The sequence below is a fragment of the Carettochelys insculpta genome, chromosome 27 (genome assembly GCF_033958435.1).
Source record: "Carettochelys insculpta isolate YL-2023 chromosome 27, ASM3395843v1, whole genome shotgun sequence".
NCBI lineage: Eukaryota > Metazoa > Chordata > Testudines > Carettochelyidae > Carettochelys > Carettochelys insculpta.
The window spans coordinates 9,654,343-9,672,360 of NC_134163.1; the positions used below are offsets into that span (position 1 = coordinate 9,654,343).

Genomic DNA, 18,018 nt, shown 5'->3' on the forward strand with positions numbered 1-18,018 from the left:
GTCATGCACCTTTCCTGACCAGCCCACACAGATGCCGGTGAAATGACCTTCATGATTCACAAATGCCTGTAACACCACGAAGAAATACCCTTTGTGGTTTATGTACTCTGAGGGCAGCTGGTCCTGGGATGGGGTGTGCGTTCCATCTACTGCCCCATTGCAGTTAGGAAACCCCCATGGTAGCAAAGCCATCCACTAAGTGCTGCACATTTCCGAGGGTCATGGTCTTCCACATCAGTTACAGATTGCATTGGCTACCTGCATCACTGCAGCCTGCCCCTCCCCCGGTAGATCTGCCCACCCCAAATTGATTTCCCATTGACTGTAAACTACTGGTTGTTGCAAACTTCCACAGAGCAGTTGCCACACACTTGTGAACTGTCAAGCAGGTTTCATTTTGGTATCACAGTGCTTCAGGGTAGGGGACAGCAAATCACAGAGTTCCATGAAAATGGCCTTGTGCATGCGGAAGTTCTGCAGCCACTGTTGATCATCCCAGACTTCAAAATGATGCAGTCCCACCAATGTGTGCTGGTTTTATGTCTCCAGAACCAGTGCTCCACTGCAAGCAGTGCATCCAAGGTGGCCAGCATTTCTGTATTCCTGTTCTCCAGTTCTTCAGTATTTGCATCCAAATCATCCACATCCATCTCATCCTCCCACTAGCTTTGTCTAATAAAATACGGTCTGACATTTCAGGAAGTGTCCATAACACATGTGTAATGACTCTAAGCTGTTCGGGATCCATGCTAGCACCATGCAGCAGCATGTGCCAGGGCAGGCTTTTGAAAAATGGCCTGAAAAATGCCTTGAAATTTCTTGGGTCGGCCCTTTGTTTTCCAGTGGCAGGGGACTAGGGATATGGCACTCTGGGATGATATCAGACACTCACAAGCACTTCCAGTGCATTTTTTTTCCCTGTAATCCACTGTAACAAAATCCCAGAGTCCAATGGGGCAACAGGCATTATGGGATAGGTACCCACAATTCATTGCTGACGCAGTCAAACAGACAGTAGAGAGACTGCATCAATGAATTCGACTTTATTTCGTAGATTAAACATAGGCTGTCTTTCTCATGCATATTCTTCGTTAAGTATGTATGGGAGGTAATGCATTCTTAGCTTTTGCCTATGGCAGGCGAGGGTAATTAACATGCTTTATGGTTAATATGTAAAAGCCTATCATTAGTTCTAGTAGTGTCCAGTTTGCCAAACAAATACAGTCCTTATGTGAGGTTTGTTTGTATCTTCAGGGGAAAATACTGATCAAGGTGTGTTTTCTTTGTGAATTTATTTCTGTCGTGTAGTTCTCTGCAACTAAAATGGATCACTTAGAATATTTAAGGATTACTAATGCTTCTTTCTAGGAATTGATGGGGCTTAGAATTTCCTCAAAATCTTTTAGTGAAATAGTTTTCCTTCATGTCTACGCTTTGTAGCTCAGGCCCCTGTACCAGGTCACCCCAGTAATCCTCAAGGCCAAACCTCTCAGTGGGATGGGATGGGAGGATGGGGACGAACACACTCCCTGGATTGATGGGACTCCCTGTAGTGGTCTGCATGCTGTGAGTTTCAGACCCCTGGTGTAGATGTAGCCTAACACATATGGAAGCTCTCCTAGCTTAGTCTTTTAGATATCGTATTATGGAGGTCTGGATGATAGGAGAGTTGTGAATGAAACTTCATCTTGTACATGTTTGTTTTCAGAATAGTTCCTTCAGCTCTTGATTCTCCCATGAAACCTTTCCAAAGTTAGTCTAGCAGACTCTTGCATTCTTGCCACATCTGTGTGCTAACATTGTCTCCTCCTTGAAACTGCAAAATTTCTGATGGCATGACTTGTTGTCTCGACAGCTTTCTTGCTCATTCTGTTCTTCTGTGGTGTCTCATCTCAGAGTGAGCAGCCAGCAGTAAAGTGGTTCAGTACTTTACAGTAAAGGGTGGTACACAACACAACAGCATTTTCCAAAGCTGTTGTAAAGAGGGGGGCAAAAAAACAACCTGTTTTCTTTATCACAGAAACCAGCTCACTGAGTGCTCAGGTGCAGTATCTATGCTCCTACTCCTGTAGAGCAACACATGCCCTTGGTTGGTAACAGGATGTTGTTTACATACACATTCCTCTTCTTATCCTTTTTATAATCAGAATGAAGAGAAGTAAGAGAACTGACTCCCCTGGCCCTCATGAGTTCTATAGTTAGCTTTTGTTAGAGCTTAATTAGGTTAACTAGCTGAACATATCAAGTATTATCTGAGGTGTCTGTCAAGATTCTCATTAGGAAAATGGCATCAGATTAAATATGAAAAAATCCAAGGTGCTTTGCTCATTCCTTTTGTGTGAAGCTCTGGGGCATTGAAATACACATTAGTCTTGCTTTTTCTGGGAAATAGTAGGCACTTGAATCCACAGCTGTGATAGATAAAATAGCCTTCTAAATAACAACTATTTCCATTTTTGTTAAAACTTATCATAGTTTGTTAGCTGTCCTCTCTGGCAGATGGAGTGGAAAGCAGAGTGATTGAAAGGAGTTGAGAAGATGGAATAAGAGCTGGCTATGAGTATTTGTATTGCAGTCAGGGAATTGTAATAAAAACTGCCAAAATTTGTGAGGCATCCTTGGGACAGTTGGCTTCAACAGCATTGGCATTTAATGTGTTCCAGAGGCTGTGCCCTCTGCCAGAATATTTTAGTCCAGTTTTTGAAGAGTGCTAGTAAAAGACTTGAATTTGATTCTTTTGCTTGGGCAAAAGATCTTTGTATATTTTCAGGTTCAGTTTGTGAAGCCTTTTTGAGACTTTGTATGCTTTTGTGATTTTGTAAATCTCATCTTGAAATTTACTCTTGAGTGTTGACTTGTTGTCTCTGCTTTGAATTCAGTGCCAGCTTGCTGTGCTTTCCTGGTAAATGGCATTTTCCTGAAGAAGTAATAAGAAAATTACTGATTGATGCAACTGCATCAGATGTGAATCAGCTCTGCTGGTGAGTCCCTGGCAAAAGGAGACACTTCAAGTTATTGTAAAACATTTATCTGACACAGGAAGTGTAAATGGTCCATACAAAGGAAATGGAACATTTTTTCCTGCGTAGGAACTTGCAGGCTAATGTAGAATTATCCCAAAACATGTTAAGAACATAAGAATGGGCATACTGGGTCAGGCCAAAGGTCTGCCTAGCCTAGTATCCTGTCTTCCAACAGTGGCCAATGCCAGATGCCCCCAGTGGGAGTGAACTGATCGGGTAGTCATTGAGTAATCCCTCTCCTGTCATCCACTCCCAGCTTCTGACAAACAGAGGTTAAGGACACCATTGATGGACCTATCCTCCATGAATTTATCTAGCTCTTTTTTGAACCCTGTTAAAATTCTGGTCTTCACAACATCCTCTGGCAAGGAGTTCCACAGGTTTACTTATGTTATATGTTAAGTACTATAAGTAGGAATCTTTCTTTTCACTCATTGAAATACAGTGATTTGTGAATGGTGAATTGTGTCAGTTGCTTAACGGGATTATCAGATTGAAGATTTTATTTCTGATAATTATATAGCTATTGCTAATAAATTATAACCCATAACACTACTAGAATAGAGAGGAATTAGAGGGGGATGCAATTTTTGTCTTTCCAATTTCTTGATTTTGTGGCAGTTGACAGCACTTAAAGTCAGTTTCATTGTCTTGCTGATGAGCATGTGCACCTTTTGATGTTCTGCTCTGCTTGGTGACCTCTCAGCCCTGCCCCATATGCTCTGCAAGGAGTGTGTTTACTGGTAGTATTACAGTAAACTCTTGCACATCTGGCATGTGGGACTGAGAGGTTGCTTGATATTCAGCTATTCTGGATAAGAGAGAAGTACACCTAGTAATGCATATTGTAGGTAGTCCATCGTGTCCGCCAATGATGTCTGGAGCTTGCACAGGTTCATCGGTTGTGGACTTGCATGTCGCTGAGGAGACCAAGCTTTGAAATGGCATGGGTGTTCACCAGGGGGTGTGGGGGGGAGAGAGAATTGTCCTGGCTCTGTTGGTGTGGCTGCTGCTATTGCTTTCTTCCTCTCACCAGCATCAATGAGGCGTACGCGTCATTGCTCTTCAGAGTTGTCATACACGTGTTGTACGAGAGCACACCAGCCTGTTCACTAACGAAAAACAAGATTAGATATTAAGAAAGAAAAATGTATGCAGAATACTTTATTTACTAATAGCAGTGTTGTACACTGTAAACTTATACTGTATTTGCTGTATTTATTTGTATGTTCTTTCACTATACTGTACATATGGAAAACAGTAATTAAAATTTACTTATGGTGAAAATGCCAGCTCATTGAGAGTTTGGGATGATAGGATGCTGGATATGAAAGAATTCACAGAAATAAAGCAGAAACTAATGAGCTCCAAGCAGATGTGTACACAGAGAAGAAGGATGGGGTAAGAAGTGGACCCATACTACTTTAATGGGGATATTTTTGGTCCTTCACTAAAGAACACCTTATAAGCACAGTGGTGGAGTGTGTAAAGTCTTTATTTTGGCAAGAAGAAAGAATATTATTAAATAGGGTGCTTTGTCAGAAAATAATCCTGGACATTAGCAGATTTAGCAAACCTCTAAGTTCTTATTAAATAATAAGAACTTAAATAATATCGTACGCAACTGAGCCCATAGGGGAAATTTTCCATCACCACTGCCAGGCTTACCAATCCACTTTAGACAAGTAAGTTGTGGTTTTTTTTTTTCCAAATTGTAGGTGACAAGACCATAATTTTTTCCAAGCACACTGCTGAGTGCTGGTTCAGTGTTAACAGACACAAATGTGTTGCCAGAATCACTTCCTTTAGCACCAGCATTTTTCTTGGCCATATTCCATATCCGTATCGACTTGTTCCAGTCCAACCATTCTTCACTTTGGTTGTGACTTTGTCAGATCTCAGAAGGCCTTTTACTGCCCTCTAGTGTATTTCCATGGATATAGTGAAAACGCACCCACAATTTCAAATATTTCATTTCTCTCTATAGTTGCGTTTGCAATCAGAATTCCAGTAGGACTTGTTTTTGCCACCCTTGTAATTTTCTAAATTTAATTCCTGAAAAATTTACTTTCAGGAGGTTAGCATGAAAATTCACTGAAAATTTAAAGGAAGTTATACTAATATTTATTTTAGCTGGTAGAGAGTTTTAAAATGATGTATCTGCATTTTTATGAAGTGTCTGATGCTTCTTTATCTCCATACAACCTGCAGATTTAATCAAATGCAAGGTTCACCTACTAAATAGCTTTTATCATAACCTTGAGAAACTCACACTAAAGCAAAAACCAAAGATACCATTTTTATCTCCCTCCACTGAATGCATGAGTTGCTGCCATTGAAACAGATGGAGGAAAAGGAAAAATCATGCTGCCACAATTTTAAATGACAACCACTTATGTTCATGTACCTTTTAAATAGAAAGGGCTGAAGTTGGTGTAAAAGCTGAACTGTCATTATGTTCATTCAAGGACAACCCATAGCATATAATGAATGGATGAAACTAAAAATTGTAGATAAGCCATTAGGTATACTTGGGCCTTGACCTAAACCCGCAGATGTTAAAAGTTCTACAACCTTTACCCCCATATGAACAAGTTATACTGGTATAAATGTGCTAATTCTGTATAGTTGATTCCCAAAAGGCAGGGGTTAGGAACCACTGTTCTATCGGCACTGCTGACCAGTGTTCCTTATATGCTGAGTGCTAGTGAGGCCACCTGGGAGGGATGCAGATGCTGTCCAGCTGATTAGCAGAGCACCCACAGCTGGTAGTATGTGTTTCCACTCAGGCAGAAACAGCAGAGACAATCAGTAAGATTCTTCCAGGAGTAGAGAGTTGAAGAATCCCCATGAACAATCCAGTTCCTGTTCTCCTTTTACACTTCTGGTGCCTGAGTCTGGGTATGTCGTGCTGGAGGGGGACAGGGAGGAAACTCTGCCCTTAGGTCTTTTAGTTCAGGAATGCGCAAAGTAGGGGACAGGCCCTTTGCGGGGTGAAATTTCAAAAGGGGTTGCAGCACGATGGGCTGCTAGGTCCCAGGCTTTTCCATCTAATTAAAAATGTTGAAATATGTTACTGGTTTTGTGTGTATTCACATTTTATGTACCAATTAATAAAGTGCTTACATTTTGCGTACTTATTTTCTTACATATGCCAAAAGGTGTTTTGTTTTGTTTTTTCCTCGTATCAGCATAACTGAAATTTCCATTGGTTTGGATTACATTAAGACAGGTGGGGGCCCTGCTAATTGCAGAAATGAAAGTGGGGCCCAACATAAGTTTACTCACCCTGTAGATGTAGTTGATTCTCATTTTTCACCCTGCCCCTGTAGGGTTACTGTGTGGAACAGTGATGATGGGCAACCGAAAATAGAGGTGGGTGGTCTGTGGCCCACTGGGGCTCCACCTGTGGCCAGCAGGCCCTCTATCTATGTCCCTCCCCCCGTTCCCCTTTCGCACTAGGTCTCTGCATGTGCAAAAGGTGCATGGGGAAAGGAGTGGGCCACAAATTGCCCACCACTGATCTAGAAGTTTACAAATAGAAAACACTGCCAGTGAAGGGGGAGCGGAAAGACAGGCACAGTTGGGAGGTGTTGGAGGAAGCTTCTTAATTTCCTGTGCCCCATACACCCCCACACAAGAGCCCAGGCGTAGGGTTAGACACCTGCTTCACAAGTATGTGTACACCCTAACGCCCTGAGCTCAGGGATCCAGAGTGTGAAAAAGCCTGAGTCTTGTCAAACTGGATGTGCCCCCCAGCTGCCATGGGCAGGGGGCTGCTGCTACTCCACAGGGCCTGCTGCATGTGGGGCCTTCCAGCATGCGTGAAGCAGCCCCTGTCCTCAGTGGGCTTGGTCTGGGACTGCTGTGGGCATTGTCACTTCAGCCCAGCTGGAGCAGCACCTGTCTGTAGCCGCCCCATGCATGCTGCAAGCAGGGATGCTTCAGCAGGGCTGGAGCAGCTCTGGGTGCGCCGTGGTCAGAGGCACTCTAGCCCAGCCAGACAGCTGGGGAGGCTGTACCAGTGTGGTAGTCACGGAGCACTACAGGTAAGCTGAACTAGGCTGGAGCAGCCTCTCCAACCCCTTCCCCACTTCTTCTGTAAATCGGATTTTACATCCCTAGTTGTAAAGAAGATGGTTTTCTGGTATAAAGATAGTTTTGCTAACTGCACTTGCATACCAGAATTTGCAGGCTGTGACAACTGAACTGTAGCAGTGCTTTGATTGGATACAGAGGGGGAGCATGGCTCTCACAGGCAAGGTTATGCGCAATCAGCAAGCGCCTCACTGCATGTGCCCTTGCTCTATGTGCATGCCACTTTAGTAATGCCAGTGGGGAAAAAAGTTATGTGGATGGAAACCAGAGGAATCTGACAACCCTGTGTGTGGGCAACAATAAATAAAATATCTTGTGGGCTACACCTAGAACCCCAATGGGCTGCAGTTTACTCACCATGGTGAGAGAGTTTCCTGGGTTGATTTTCAGTGTTTGGCTATGTAGGGCTGACACTGCACAAGGCCTTTCATCTCTGCTGGGTCAGCCGCTCCACTCATTGCATGCCACCTCTTTCCTGCAGGCTGTGCTTGCTGGGTGCTGCAGCTGTTGAGAACCCCTTCCCCTACCACAGGCAATGTACTCTTTGTGAGCTGAGGAGCTGATCTGTGTGGGGTCTGGTGGCCAGCAGTTCTTTGGGGAAAAATGAAATTCCTGCAGAATAGGGTGATCACCTTTTCAAGAGCAAACGTGGGAAGCATGCAGGAGCGCTGGTTCCAGTCTCTCCTCTTCCACCAAGGTCACTTCCCCATAGAGCTGGACTGTGGTAAGAGCCACCTAGGGAGCACAGTCCGCTCCATCTGCTCTGGGGTGGGTTCAGAGGGCCCAAGAGCAGTCTGCAGCTCATGTTCCTCCTCCCCAAGACATGTTGTCCAAGGCAATTGGAAGTTCTGGGGTTCCCCACAACAGCACTGGCTCCCTGGGCAGCTCTTACTATCACTAAACTCTGGCTTTTGGCCTGGCCAGAGGTGGTGCCACATGGTGAGAGGTAGCTAAGGCCCACCTCAGCTCCCTTGTCTGGAAGAGGCTGGCACAGCTGCTGAGCTTTGGGCAGATGCAGAGCCATTCTGCAGGGAATCTAGGAGTTATGCTGTACCCAAAGTCATTCAGACTGAGACTGTAACTTGAACTTTGCGTTTCAGGCTTGTCCTGCACAATTCAGGATGAGTGGTCACCCTAGCACAGACGGTTAATTCTATGCAAATTCTGCATTGTGCAGTGGTGCAGAATTCCCCCGGGAGTATTCTTCAGCTGGTGACATGCATAGATAACTGTGGCTGGGTCCTGATCAGTGAGAGAGGGCACATTTTTTCCCCCAAAGTTACAGATGTAAGAGGGGAATTGATGCTACCTGGTCAGCAGATTTAGTGTGGAGTCAAACAGGACCCAGAGGCTTTGCGCCACTTCACTAATGAGGACTGTGTGCTTTTAATGGTGCATGACTGTGTCTTATCTAGCTCTCTAAGTGTTATTTCTTTCTGACCAGGATTATTCTTGTCTTCCCTGGTCCAGCTCTTCTGCATCCAGGACACTTCTGTACTGATATAACTGTGACCATAGTAGGGCCTTTGTCAATGAGTAGAACTATAATACAGGTAGAAAAAAAAATTATATCCCTAGCCCACAGTTATGTCAATACAAAAACTGCATATCAGACCTGTATAGTATAATACTGAAAAGAGTAGAATGTAAATAAAGTTGTAAACATCAGCAAAGGAAAGAAACTATTGAAATGAAAAATAGGAGTGTGCTGTTTTAATCCAAGTTTAAAAAAAAAAAAAAATGTGGAACCAAACATCTAAAATATAGTACAGCCCTTCTGTCAGGTGTAGATGGCAGCAACAAGGGCCAGGTTCAGTATCAAGGGTTCACTCTTAACAACGCAACCTGGAACTGGCTCACGCCCTACTAAGTAATCTGGGGAAATTAATCCCTGCTCTGGCTGCTTCTGAGATGCATTACTTTCCACTCACCAGCACTGAATCTGTCTATAGCAGAGAACTTCTAATAAACAATGAAAGAAACCTGGCATTAATTTTGGAAATGTTATGATTTGCAAACATCAGACTATGAATAAAACTCCTGCCCAGATTACTTTGGCCACTGTCCTTTTCTTTCATTTCATATCTCACCTTGTAATGTGAGAGTCAAACAAATGTCCCTTTAATATACCACTCTCCCTTTTTCTCTCTCCTACTACATTTAGAGCTGCTGTCCATGGTCTGGGGGGAGGCCTCATTTGCTGATGCCACCACAAATGTTCACAGTTGCTGCTGATTGCCTCCTGTCATTTGTCATGCTGCTTGTCATTTGTCATATGCTCCACCACTGATGGTCCTTTGCCATCATCTTCTGCTGCCACTAGGTCTTTACTGTGACCTCTGCAAGTCCGTCTTTTGAAGTTCCATCCATCTCTTAAGTGATTCTAGCAGCTAGTGCACACTGTCCAGTCTCTTTCACAGAAAAACTCTCCCTGCAGTAGGTCTAAGGCAGTCTGTGCTAGTACTTGTGTTGATATATGTTGCTCACGTTTGTGGAAAAAAATGCCCGCCGAGCCTCAAAAGTTACACTGAGAGAAACACTAGTGTGGACATCTCTGTGTTGGTGGGAGAGCGTCTCCCACTGACAAAGATCATTGAGGTGGATTAATTATGTTGAAATACAGGAGAGCTGTCATTGGTATAGAGTGGCTACACATGTGATCTTACAGTGGCGCATCTGAATTGGTACAGCTGTGTTTCTGTAAGCTGGCTAGTTTTGACTTATCCTGAGGCTCATCACTTAGCCCTGATTTAGAGCTGAAATCACTCGGAGTGGTTATTGAACAAAACAATAAGCTCTTAATGTAACCTAATCAGCTCTGTCTTCAAACAGTGGAGGCAACAGGTAAAATGGTGCCTGTGACTCTTAGGCGATACCCACCCTGCCAGGTGGCTACACCTGTCCAAACGTGCTCTCCCCTCCACTGTGATATAGCTTCTGAACTGGGTGATTTCCCTCAGTCAGGACAGGCTGCTGCTACATATACTCTACAGACCTTACAGTGAGCTCTCTTGCCAGTATAATTAAACCAGCTACAACAAGCGGCTTTAGCTTTGTCACAGGAGAGCTTCTCCTGGGGGCATAGTGCTGTCCACACCAGCACTTTTGTGGGTGAAATGTTGGTCAAGGGGTGTTTTTCATATCCCAAACAACAAAAATGTTTGTGTACATAGAGCCTTGGTATAGACCTGCTGCCCTTTACTCTTACGATAAGGACAACAACATTTCATTACCTCTGCATTCAATACTAAAGTGATTTGTATTCCAGCACCAATCAAAACTGATCACTTGGCCAACACAGCTCTGTCTGCTGGATACGTAGGCATAGTAGGTGTGTTCTTGTAAATATAATCTGGCTTTGAAGTCTCTTCTCGCTTCTCCCTCCCAGACTCATCACTAAATGTCAGAGGAGAGCTTGTTCAGACCTTGCTTACAATAGAAATTTTTTTACAGTCACGGTTCTGCATAGGGTTTATGGGCACTGGGTATAAAAATATATTATTCTTCAAATTTTCTGGCAAAGGGAAAAAGCCTCCTTACTAACGGGGCTCTGAAATGTTTGATCGGACGGAAGAATGGAGAAGATGGGGAAAAATATGTTTTTGTTGATATTTGTGAAAGAGAATATGAGGAAAGGAATTTTTTCCCCTTTTTAACCTCTCTCTCTCTCTCTCTCTCTCTGACACTTTCCCCCAACCCCTTTTGCTTTTTTATTTTTCAGGTGCTGAAAACTTACTGGAAACATGGGGTCTGAAAACCCAAGTCCACAGAACCCTGGCTGTAAGATCATGACCTTTCGTCCCACCCTAGAGGAGTTTCGGGACTTCGGAAAATATGTTGCATACATTGAGTCACAGGGAGCTCATAGGGCAGGGCTTGCTAAGGTAAGCTTGATCTCAACATAACTTATTTGATTTAGAGAAGCTGGAAACTTCAGCCTTGGACTCATGAACAGTTGGATGCAGTATCTCAATTGAGAAGTACCTGTTATGTTGCAAGAAAGGGGTCTGGAAATAGGTGTCTATAAAAACAGTGTTAGAAATAGTTTGCATTTACTTATCTACATATAATGTACAGTCCTGTATCACCTTAAAGAATAACAATTTTATTTATTAGGTAATGAGCTTTAGTCGCCCCTCCATACTACAATGATGAGGGCAATACAAGAACAGTAGACTATACAGTAAGGTCTCATAGTACGTGAACTCAGTGCGCAACCCTGCTCTTACGCGTCTGACCCTGACCACCCCCCCAGCCCCATGTAAACCACTTGCAAGTGGCTCTGGTTCAAGCCGCCCCTGCCACCCTGCAGGGCTCTGGTGCAACCCCCCTGCTGGCTCACAAGCTGCCCCGTGGGGCTCCAGCGCGATCCCCCTGCCAGTTCACAAACTGCCTGCCTGCCCCATGTGGCTTCAGCGCGACCCCCATGCCAGTTCACAAGCCACCTTCCCCCCCGCCCCCCGCTCTGGTGTGACCCCTCCCTCCCCTGCCAGCTTGCTAGCTGCCCGCCCTGCACAGCTCCAATGCGACCCCCACTGCTGGCTCACATGCCGCCTGCATGGGTTCGCCGCTGCCCACCCCCTGCCCTCCCCCAACCCCGTGCAGCTCCAGTGTGACCGTCCCACGCAGCGCACAAGCTGCCCGCCCTGCTCAGCTCCGGTGCAGCCCCCCCGCCGGCTCACCACCCAGGCATGGCTCTGGTTCCGGCTCAATTCCCCGCCTCACTATCTGTGCTCAACTCCACCCCTCACCCCCCTGCAGCCCTAACCCACCCCAGGCTTAGCTCACTGCCCCTGCGTGCCTCCCATAGCCCCAACCCACTGCCAGGCGTAACCCTCCCCAACTGCCCCCCCAGCCCAGGACTTACCTTTCAGCTGCTTCCCCAGCTGCAGAACATGTGTTTTGTCAGGGAAAAAGCGAGACCCCAACTTGCACGAAATCCGGATTTACGCAAGGGTGCGTGGAATGGAACCCTTGCATACTCTGGGACCTTACTGTATAGATTATTTCATCAAGGAGGATTTCTCTTTAATTACTGACAACAGGCACTGAGATACAAAGGAATTCATGAAAGGTGCCAAGTTAAAAGGTCAATTAAAAAGAATCAGAACTGGGCCAAACTTGTCTATTTCTTGTAATACCCACAAAAGCTCATTACCTAATAAATAAAAGTGTTAGTCTTCAAGATGCCACAGGACTGCTTGTGTTTTGTGAAACTACAGACTAACACAGCTGCTCCTCTGAGACTACAGATAGCGTATGTCTGCACAGCAGTGTTATTCTGAAATAAGATATTCAAGCATCTACATGCAACAGAGCCTGTTTTGAAATAGAGCCACTGGATGCACTATGGCTTATTTTGAAATAGGGGCTGTTTAGACAGGGAATAGAGCCTATTTGGAAATAGGCACGATTCTTTGTGCAGTGAAGTTTACCTATTTTGAAAAAATTTCAAAATAGTGATTGTGTTGTGTAGATGCTAAAAAATTTACTTAGAAATAATTACTGTTATTTCGATACAATTTTGTTGTGTAGACATAGCCATAATGTGCATGGATTATCCAGGTAAAAATAGCGCCCTGTGCATGCCTCTCTATATTTGGTATGTTATCGTGAACATTTTTATTAATGAGGAGGCATAATGGCCAACCCTTTAGGATTATTCCCTATTCTACAAATATAATAGGTGATATTTTATTTATGCCTGGAGAACTAGACACTGACTTGTGTTAACGTGTGTTAAGCTAATTCTTGACCACCCCACCCCCTGCCCTCTACTCTCTGATTTGTTCACCTTGATAATTTTTTTTTCTGATTTGTCAACCTTGATTACTATTTTTGGTTCTCTATGTCTTAAACATTGAGTCTGTTCTGGTATGGCTATAGTCTGAAGAAGTGGGTCTGTCCCATGAAAGCTCACCTAATAAATATTTTGTTATTCTTTAAAGTGCTACTTCACTGCTTTTTTGTGTTAACAATGTCTGAAAGACTCCTATTTAATAGCACACAACCCTTAGCATCAAAGCAGCATTACCAAAAGTTACAATGTGTGCTGGGAGTCAGAACTCTGAGTTTTGCTTCTGGTACTGCTGTGAGCATGCTCTGACCTGGAGCCAGTTATGCAGGATGCAGCAGTGCCCAAATCCCGATGAAAGTTATGCACATCATTCTGTTTGGCAACTTTGAATCGTACCTATCATTTCTTTGAACCTGTTTGCCCATTTGTAAAAATAATAATGTTACCCCCGTTAAGGGGTGAGTGGGTTCATTGTGAAGTGCTTTGAAATTTGAAAAGTGCTATTTTGGCCTCAGTTATTACTGCATTTTCCATAGGGAATTTTTAACACCCTTTAAAAGGTACCCCCAGGTCAGTGTAGTTCAAATGTATCATTCATTTTCTTCCCTCCTGCTGAAAAAATAGCAGGTATATATGATCTAAAACACGGGAAATTCAGTCTGAAAAGATTTCCCTATTCTGTAGGGTGTTTTACATTTATTTTTAATTAACAGATAATCGGTGTGTAATACTTAGTGTTAATTGTTGCAGTAAATGTATTGAATAAACATGGCTGGCGATTAGTCAGAGAAGTAGATGTTTTCTGTCTTCCTTTAGGAGAAAATTAAATGAAATAAATTTTGTGAAAGATACTCACTTCACTCTCCTAAAAATAAAGCCATTTATAGTTTAAAAAAATCAATTAAGGTTTTTTGTCTAATATTCCATTGTGGGAGTGGGAAACAACATGAAACAAAGTACTGGGCCATTTTGAGAGATGTTCACATCTGGTTTCCATGTTTGAATACTATAAATGTAAATGTTTGAGAAAATCAGGGCAAATTAACTAGGAAGAATCCTTTTGTGACCATAACTGTTAGGCATGAGAGAATAGCTCCTTGTTAAAACTTAGGTCAATTACTGCTTTTATTACATCGTAAAATGGAGCCTGCTGTTGATTTAAGAAAGCTCCCTTGCTCACTCAACCGTACTAATGATTTAATTCTCTGAGTCTTCTGAAGTAGATTATTGTAAGTAGTCTAAAAGCTGTTGGTCAATTCCAAACCTCAGAAGGAGGTAGCTTCTCTGACAGTACTGTACCCCCAGCTTACAGAATATTGATTTTTGTGCCTTGGCCACTTTATCCAGATTGTGCCTTTTAATTGGTAAGAGAGCCCATTTTACTCTGGAGAACCTGTTAACATGAAAATCAAATTTATCCTTCTGTATCTGTCAGTTGTAATTAATGTTTTTTCTCTTTTTTTTTTTTTGGTTTTAACTCTCATATTCTAGTCTTCAGGTTTGAAATCTGTTTCCTCATCGTTTTTCACCTTGAACCTTCCATGCACAAGGGAACATCATAGAACGCTAGAACTGGAAGGGACCTCAAGAAGTCATCGAGTCCAATTTCCTGCCCTCTTGGCAGGACCAAACACCATCTAGACCATCCCCAATAGGTGTCTCTCTAACTTGCTCTTAAATATCTCCAGCGATGGAGATTCCACAACCTCCCTAGGTAACTTATTCCAGTGTTTAATGACCCTGACAGTTAAGAAGTTTTTCCTAATGTCTAATCTAAACCTCACTTGCTGCAGTGTAAGCACATTGCTCCTTGTCTTATCCTCAGAGGCCAAGGAGAACAATTTTTCTCCCTCCTCCTTGTAACCCTCTTTGAGGTACTTGAAAACTTCTATCGTGTCCCCTCTAAATCTTCTATTTTCTAAACTAAACAAGCCCAGTTCTTTCAGTCTTCCCTCGTAGCTCATGTTCTCTAGACCTTTAATCATTCTTGCTGCTCTTCTGTGAAGCTTCTCCAATTTCTCCACGTCTTTCCTGAAATGTGGTGCCGAGAACTGGACACAATACTTCAACCGATGCCTAATGAGCTCTCAGTAGAGTGGAAGACTGACTTCTCGTGTCTTGCTCACAACACTCCTGTTAATACATCCCAGGATCATGTTTGCTTTTTTTGCAACAGCATCACACTGTTCACTCACTTAACTTATGGTCCAGTATGACCCCTAAGTCCCTTTCTGCAGTACTCCTTCCTAGACAGTCAGTTCCCTTTCTATATGTATGAAGCTGATTGTTTCTTCCTGAGTGGTGCCCTTTGCATTTGTCCTTATTAAACTTCATCCATTTTACCTCAGACTATTTCTCCAGTTTGTCCAGATCATTCTGAATTATGAGCCTATCCTACAAAGCAGTTGCAACCCCTCCCATCTTGGTATCATCTGTAAACGTAAGCATACTCTCTGTGCCAGTATCTAAATCATTGAAGAAGATGTTGAATAGAACTGGTCCCAAAACAGATCCCAGCAGAACCCCACTTATTATGCCATTCCAGTGTGACTGCAAACCATTAATAACTACTCTCTGAGAACGGTTATCCAGCCAGTTATACACCCACCTTATAGTGGCCCCATCTAAGTTATGTTTGCTTAGCTTATTGATAAGAAGATCATGCAAGACTGTGTCTTACGCCTTACTAAAGTCTAGGTATACCACATCCTCCGCCTCTCCCTTATCCACAAGACTTATTAGTTTTCTTTTTTTTGACAGGCGATCAGATTGGTCTGGCATGATTTGTTCTTTACAAATCCATGCTGGCTGTTACCTATCACCTTATTTTCATCCAGATGTTTGCAGATAAATTCCTTAATTATTTGTTCCATGATCTTTCCCAGCACAGAAGTTAAAATGACTGGTTTGTACTTTCATGGGTTCTTCTTTTTTACCTTTTTATAGATGGGCAGTATGTTTGCCCTTTTCCAGTCTTCTGGAATCTCTCCTGACTTCCAGGACTTTAAGGTGATAGCTCAAGGCGTATCCTAAGATGCATTTTATCAGGCCCTGGTGACTTGAAGACATCTAATTTTTCTAAGTAATTTTTAATTTTTTTATGTATTTTATCCTTTAAATCTACCACCTTCCCCATAGCATGCATTATGTTAGGCATTTCTGCATCGGCCTTCTTGGTGAAGAATGAAAAAAGTCATTAAGCATCTCTGCCATTTCCAGGTTTCCTGATATTGTTTCTCCCTCCTCACTGATTAGTGGGCCTACCCTGTCCTTGGTCTTCCTCTTACTTCTAATATATTTATAGAATGACTTCTTGTTACCTTTTATATCTAGCTAATTTGAGCTCGTTCTGTGCCGTGGCCTTTTTAATCTTGCCCCTGCATATATGCATTGTTTGCTTGTATACATCTTGTAATTACTCCTACTTTCCACTATTTATTTGACTCCTTTTTGATTTTGAGATCATGTAAGATCTTCTGGCTAAGCCAAGGTGGTCTTTTACCATACTTTCTAGCTTTCTTATGCAGTGGTATACTGTAGTTTGCTTTTGGGCCCTTAATAATGTCCGTTTGGAAAAACTGCCCACTCTCCTTAGTTGTTTTTTCTCTTAATCTTGCTTCCCTTGGGACCTTACCTACCATCTCTTTGAGTTTACCAAAATTTGCTTTCCTGAAATGCATTCTCTCTGTTTTGCTGTTCTCCCTTTCACTATTGCTTGGAATCATGAATGCTGTGATGTCATGGTCACTTTCTCTCAAGCTACCTTCCACTTTCAAATTCTCAATGAGTTCCTCCCTATTTGTTAAAATCAAATCTAGAACTGCTTCCCACAGTAGCTTTTTCCACCTTCTGAAATAAAAAAATTTGTCATCCATGCAATGCAAAAACTTCCTGGATATTCTGTGCCTCAGTGTTAATTTCTCAACATATGTCTGGATAGTTGAAGTCCCCCATCACCACCAAGTCCTGTGTTTTGGATTGTGTTGTTAATTGCTTAGAGAGAGTCTCATCCACCTCTTCTACCTGGCTAGGTAATCTTTAGTAGACCCCCTACCATGACATCACCCTTGGTTTTTACCCTTTTTAACTAAACCCAGACACTCTCAACATGTCTGTCTCCTGCATCCATCTCCACCTCAGTCCAGGTGTGCCCATTTTGATATATAAGGCAACACCTCCTCCCTGTTTACCAGGCCTATCCTTCCTGAGTAAGTCTTACCCTTCTATACCAACGTTCCAATCACGCGTATTATCCTACCAAGTTTCTGTGATACCAATTATATTATCGTTGTGTTTGTTTATTTGGATTTCAAGTTCTTCCTGCTTATTACCTGTGCAGCTTGCATTTGTATATAGGCGTCTAAGATACTGATTTGCTTTTGCCCCCAGGTACTGCCTGGTCCCTCTTTTTTGTCTGCTATTATAGCCCATGATCCCTCCCTTTTCCAACCCAGCTCCCAGGTCTCCTGGTTTTTTACTTACCTGTGGGCTTTGGTCACCTTTCCCCATTGAACCTAGTTTAAAGCCCTCCACAGCATTTAGACCTAGATTTAGTCTGTTTTAAGTGGACACTTTCATCTTCCAAACTCTGCACTGTTCTGCGTTCTCTTTTCACACCTTCATCATTTTCCTGAAAGAGCCAAGGAACAGTGGGATGTCTATCCTTTAGAAGACCCAGTGCTTATATATTTAGTGTCTCGCTTATTAAAGTGAGGCCTCCGTCCATCATCATTGTATTTTTGTCTTGCGCTTTCCCTTCGTAGGCCTTTGTGGCTGAGTCTAAAATCTCTGTTTAGGAGTTTGCCCAGCAGGGTTTCCCTGACCGGTGTGGGACATACTTGTTTTTTGTTTAATAGTAACAGAGAGGAAGCTGTGCTAGTCTATACACTATCAAAACAAAAAGCAGTCAAGTAGCATTTTAAAGACTAGCAAAATAGTTTATTAGGTGAGCTTTCGTGGGACAGACCCACTTCTTCAGACCATAGCCAGACCAGAACAGACCCTGGTCTGGCTACGGTCTGAAGAAGTGGGTCTGTCCCACGAAAGCTCACCTAATAAACTATTTTGCTAGTCTTTCAAGTGCTACTTGACTGCTTTTTT

The 18,018-nt window shown here is 43.0% G+C and overlaps 1 protein-coding gene across 3 annotated transcripts in view; it reads left to right on the forward strand.

Moving 5' to 3' along the window:
* The window catches only part of KDM4B (lysine demethylase 4B), a 209,693-nt gene that overhangs the window by 26,891 nt on the left and 164,784 nt on the right, over positions 1 to 18,018 (forward strand). For all 3 annotated transcript variants that reach the window (XM_074978255.1, XM_074978257.1, XM_074978256.1), the window contains exon 2: positions 10,843 to 11,005. In XM_074978255.1, coding sequence (XP_074834356.1) covers positions 10,865 to 11,005 — 141 coding nt within the window. In that variant the 5' untranslated portion in view covers positions 10,843 to 10,864. The remainder of the gene's footprint in view (positions 1 to 10,842; positions 11,006 to 18,018) is intronic.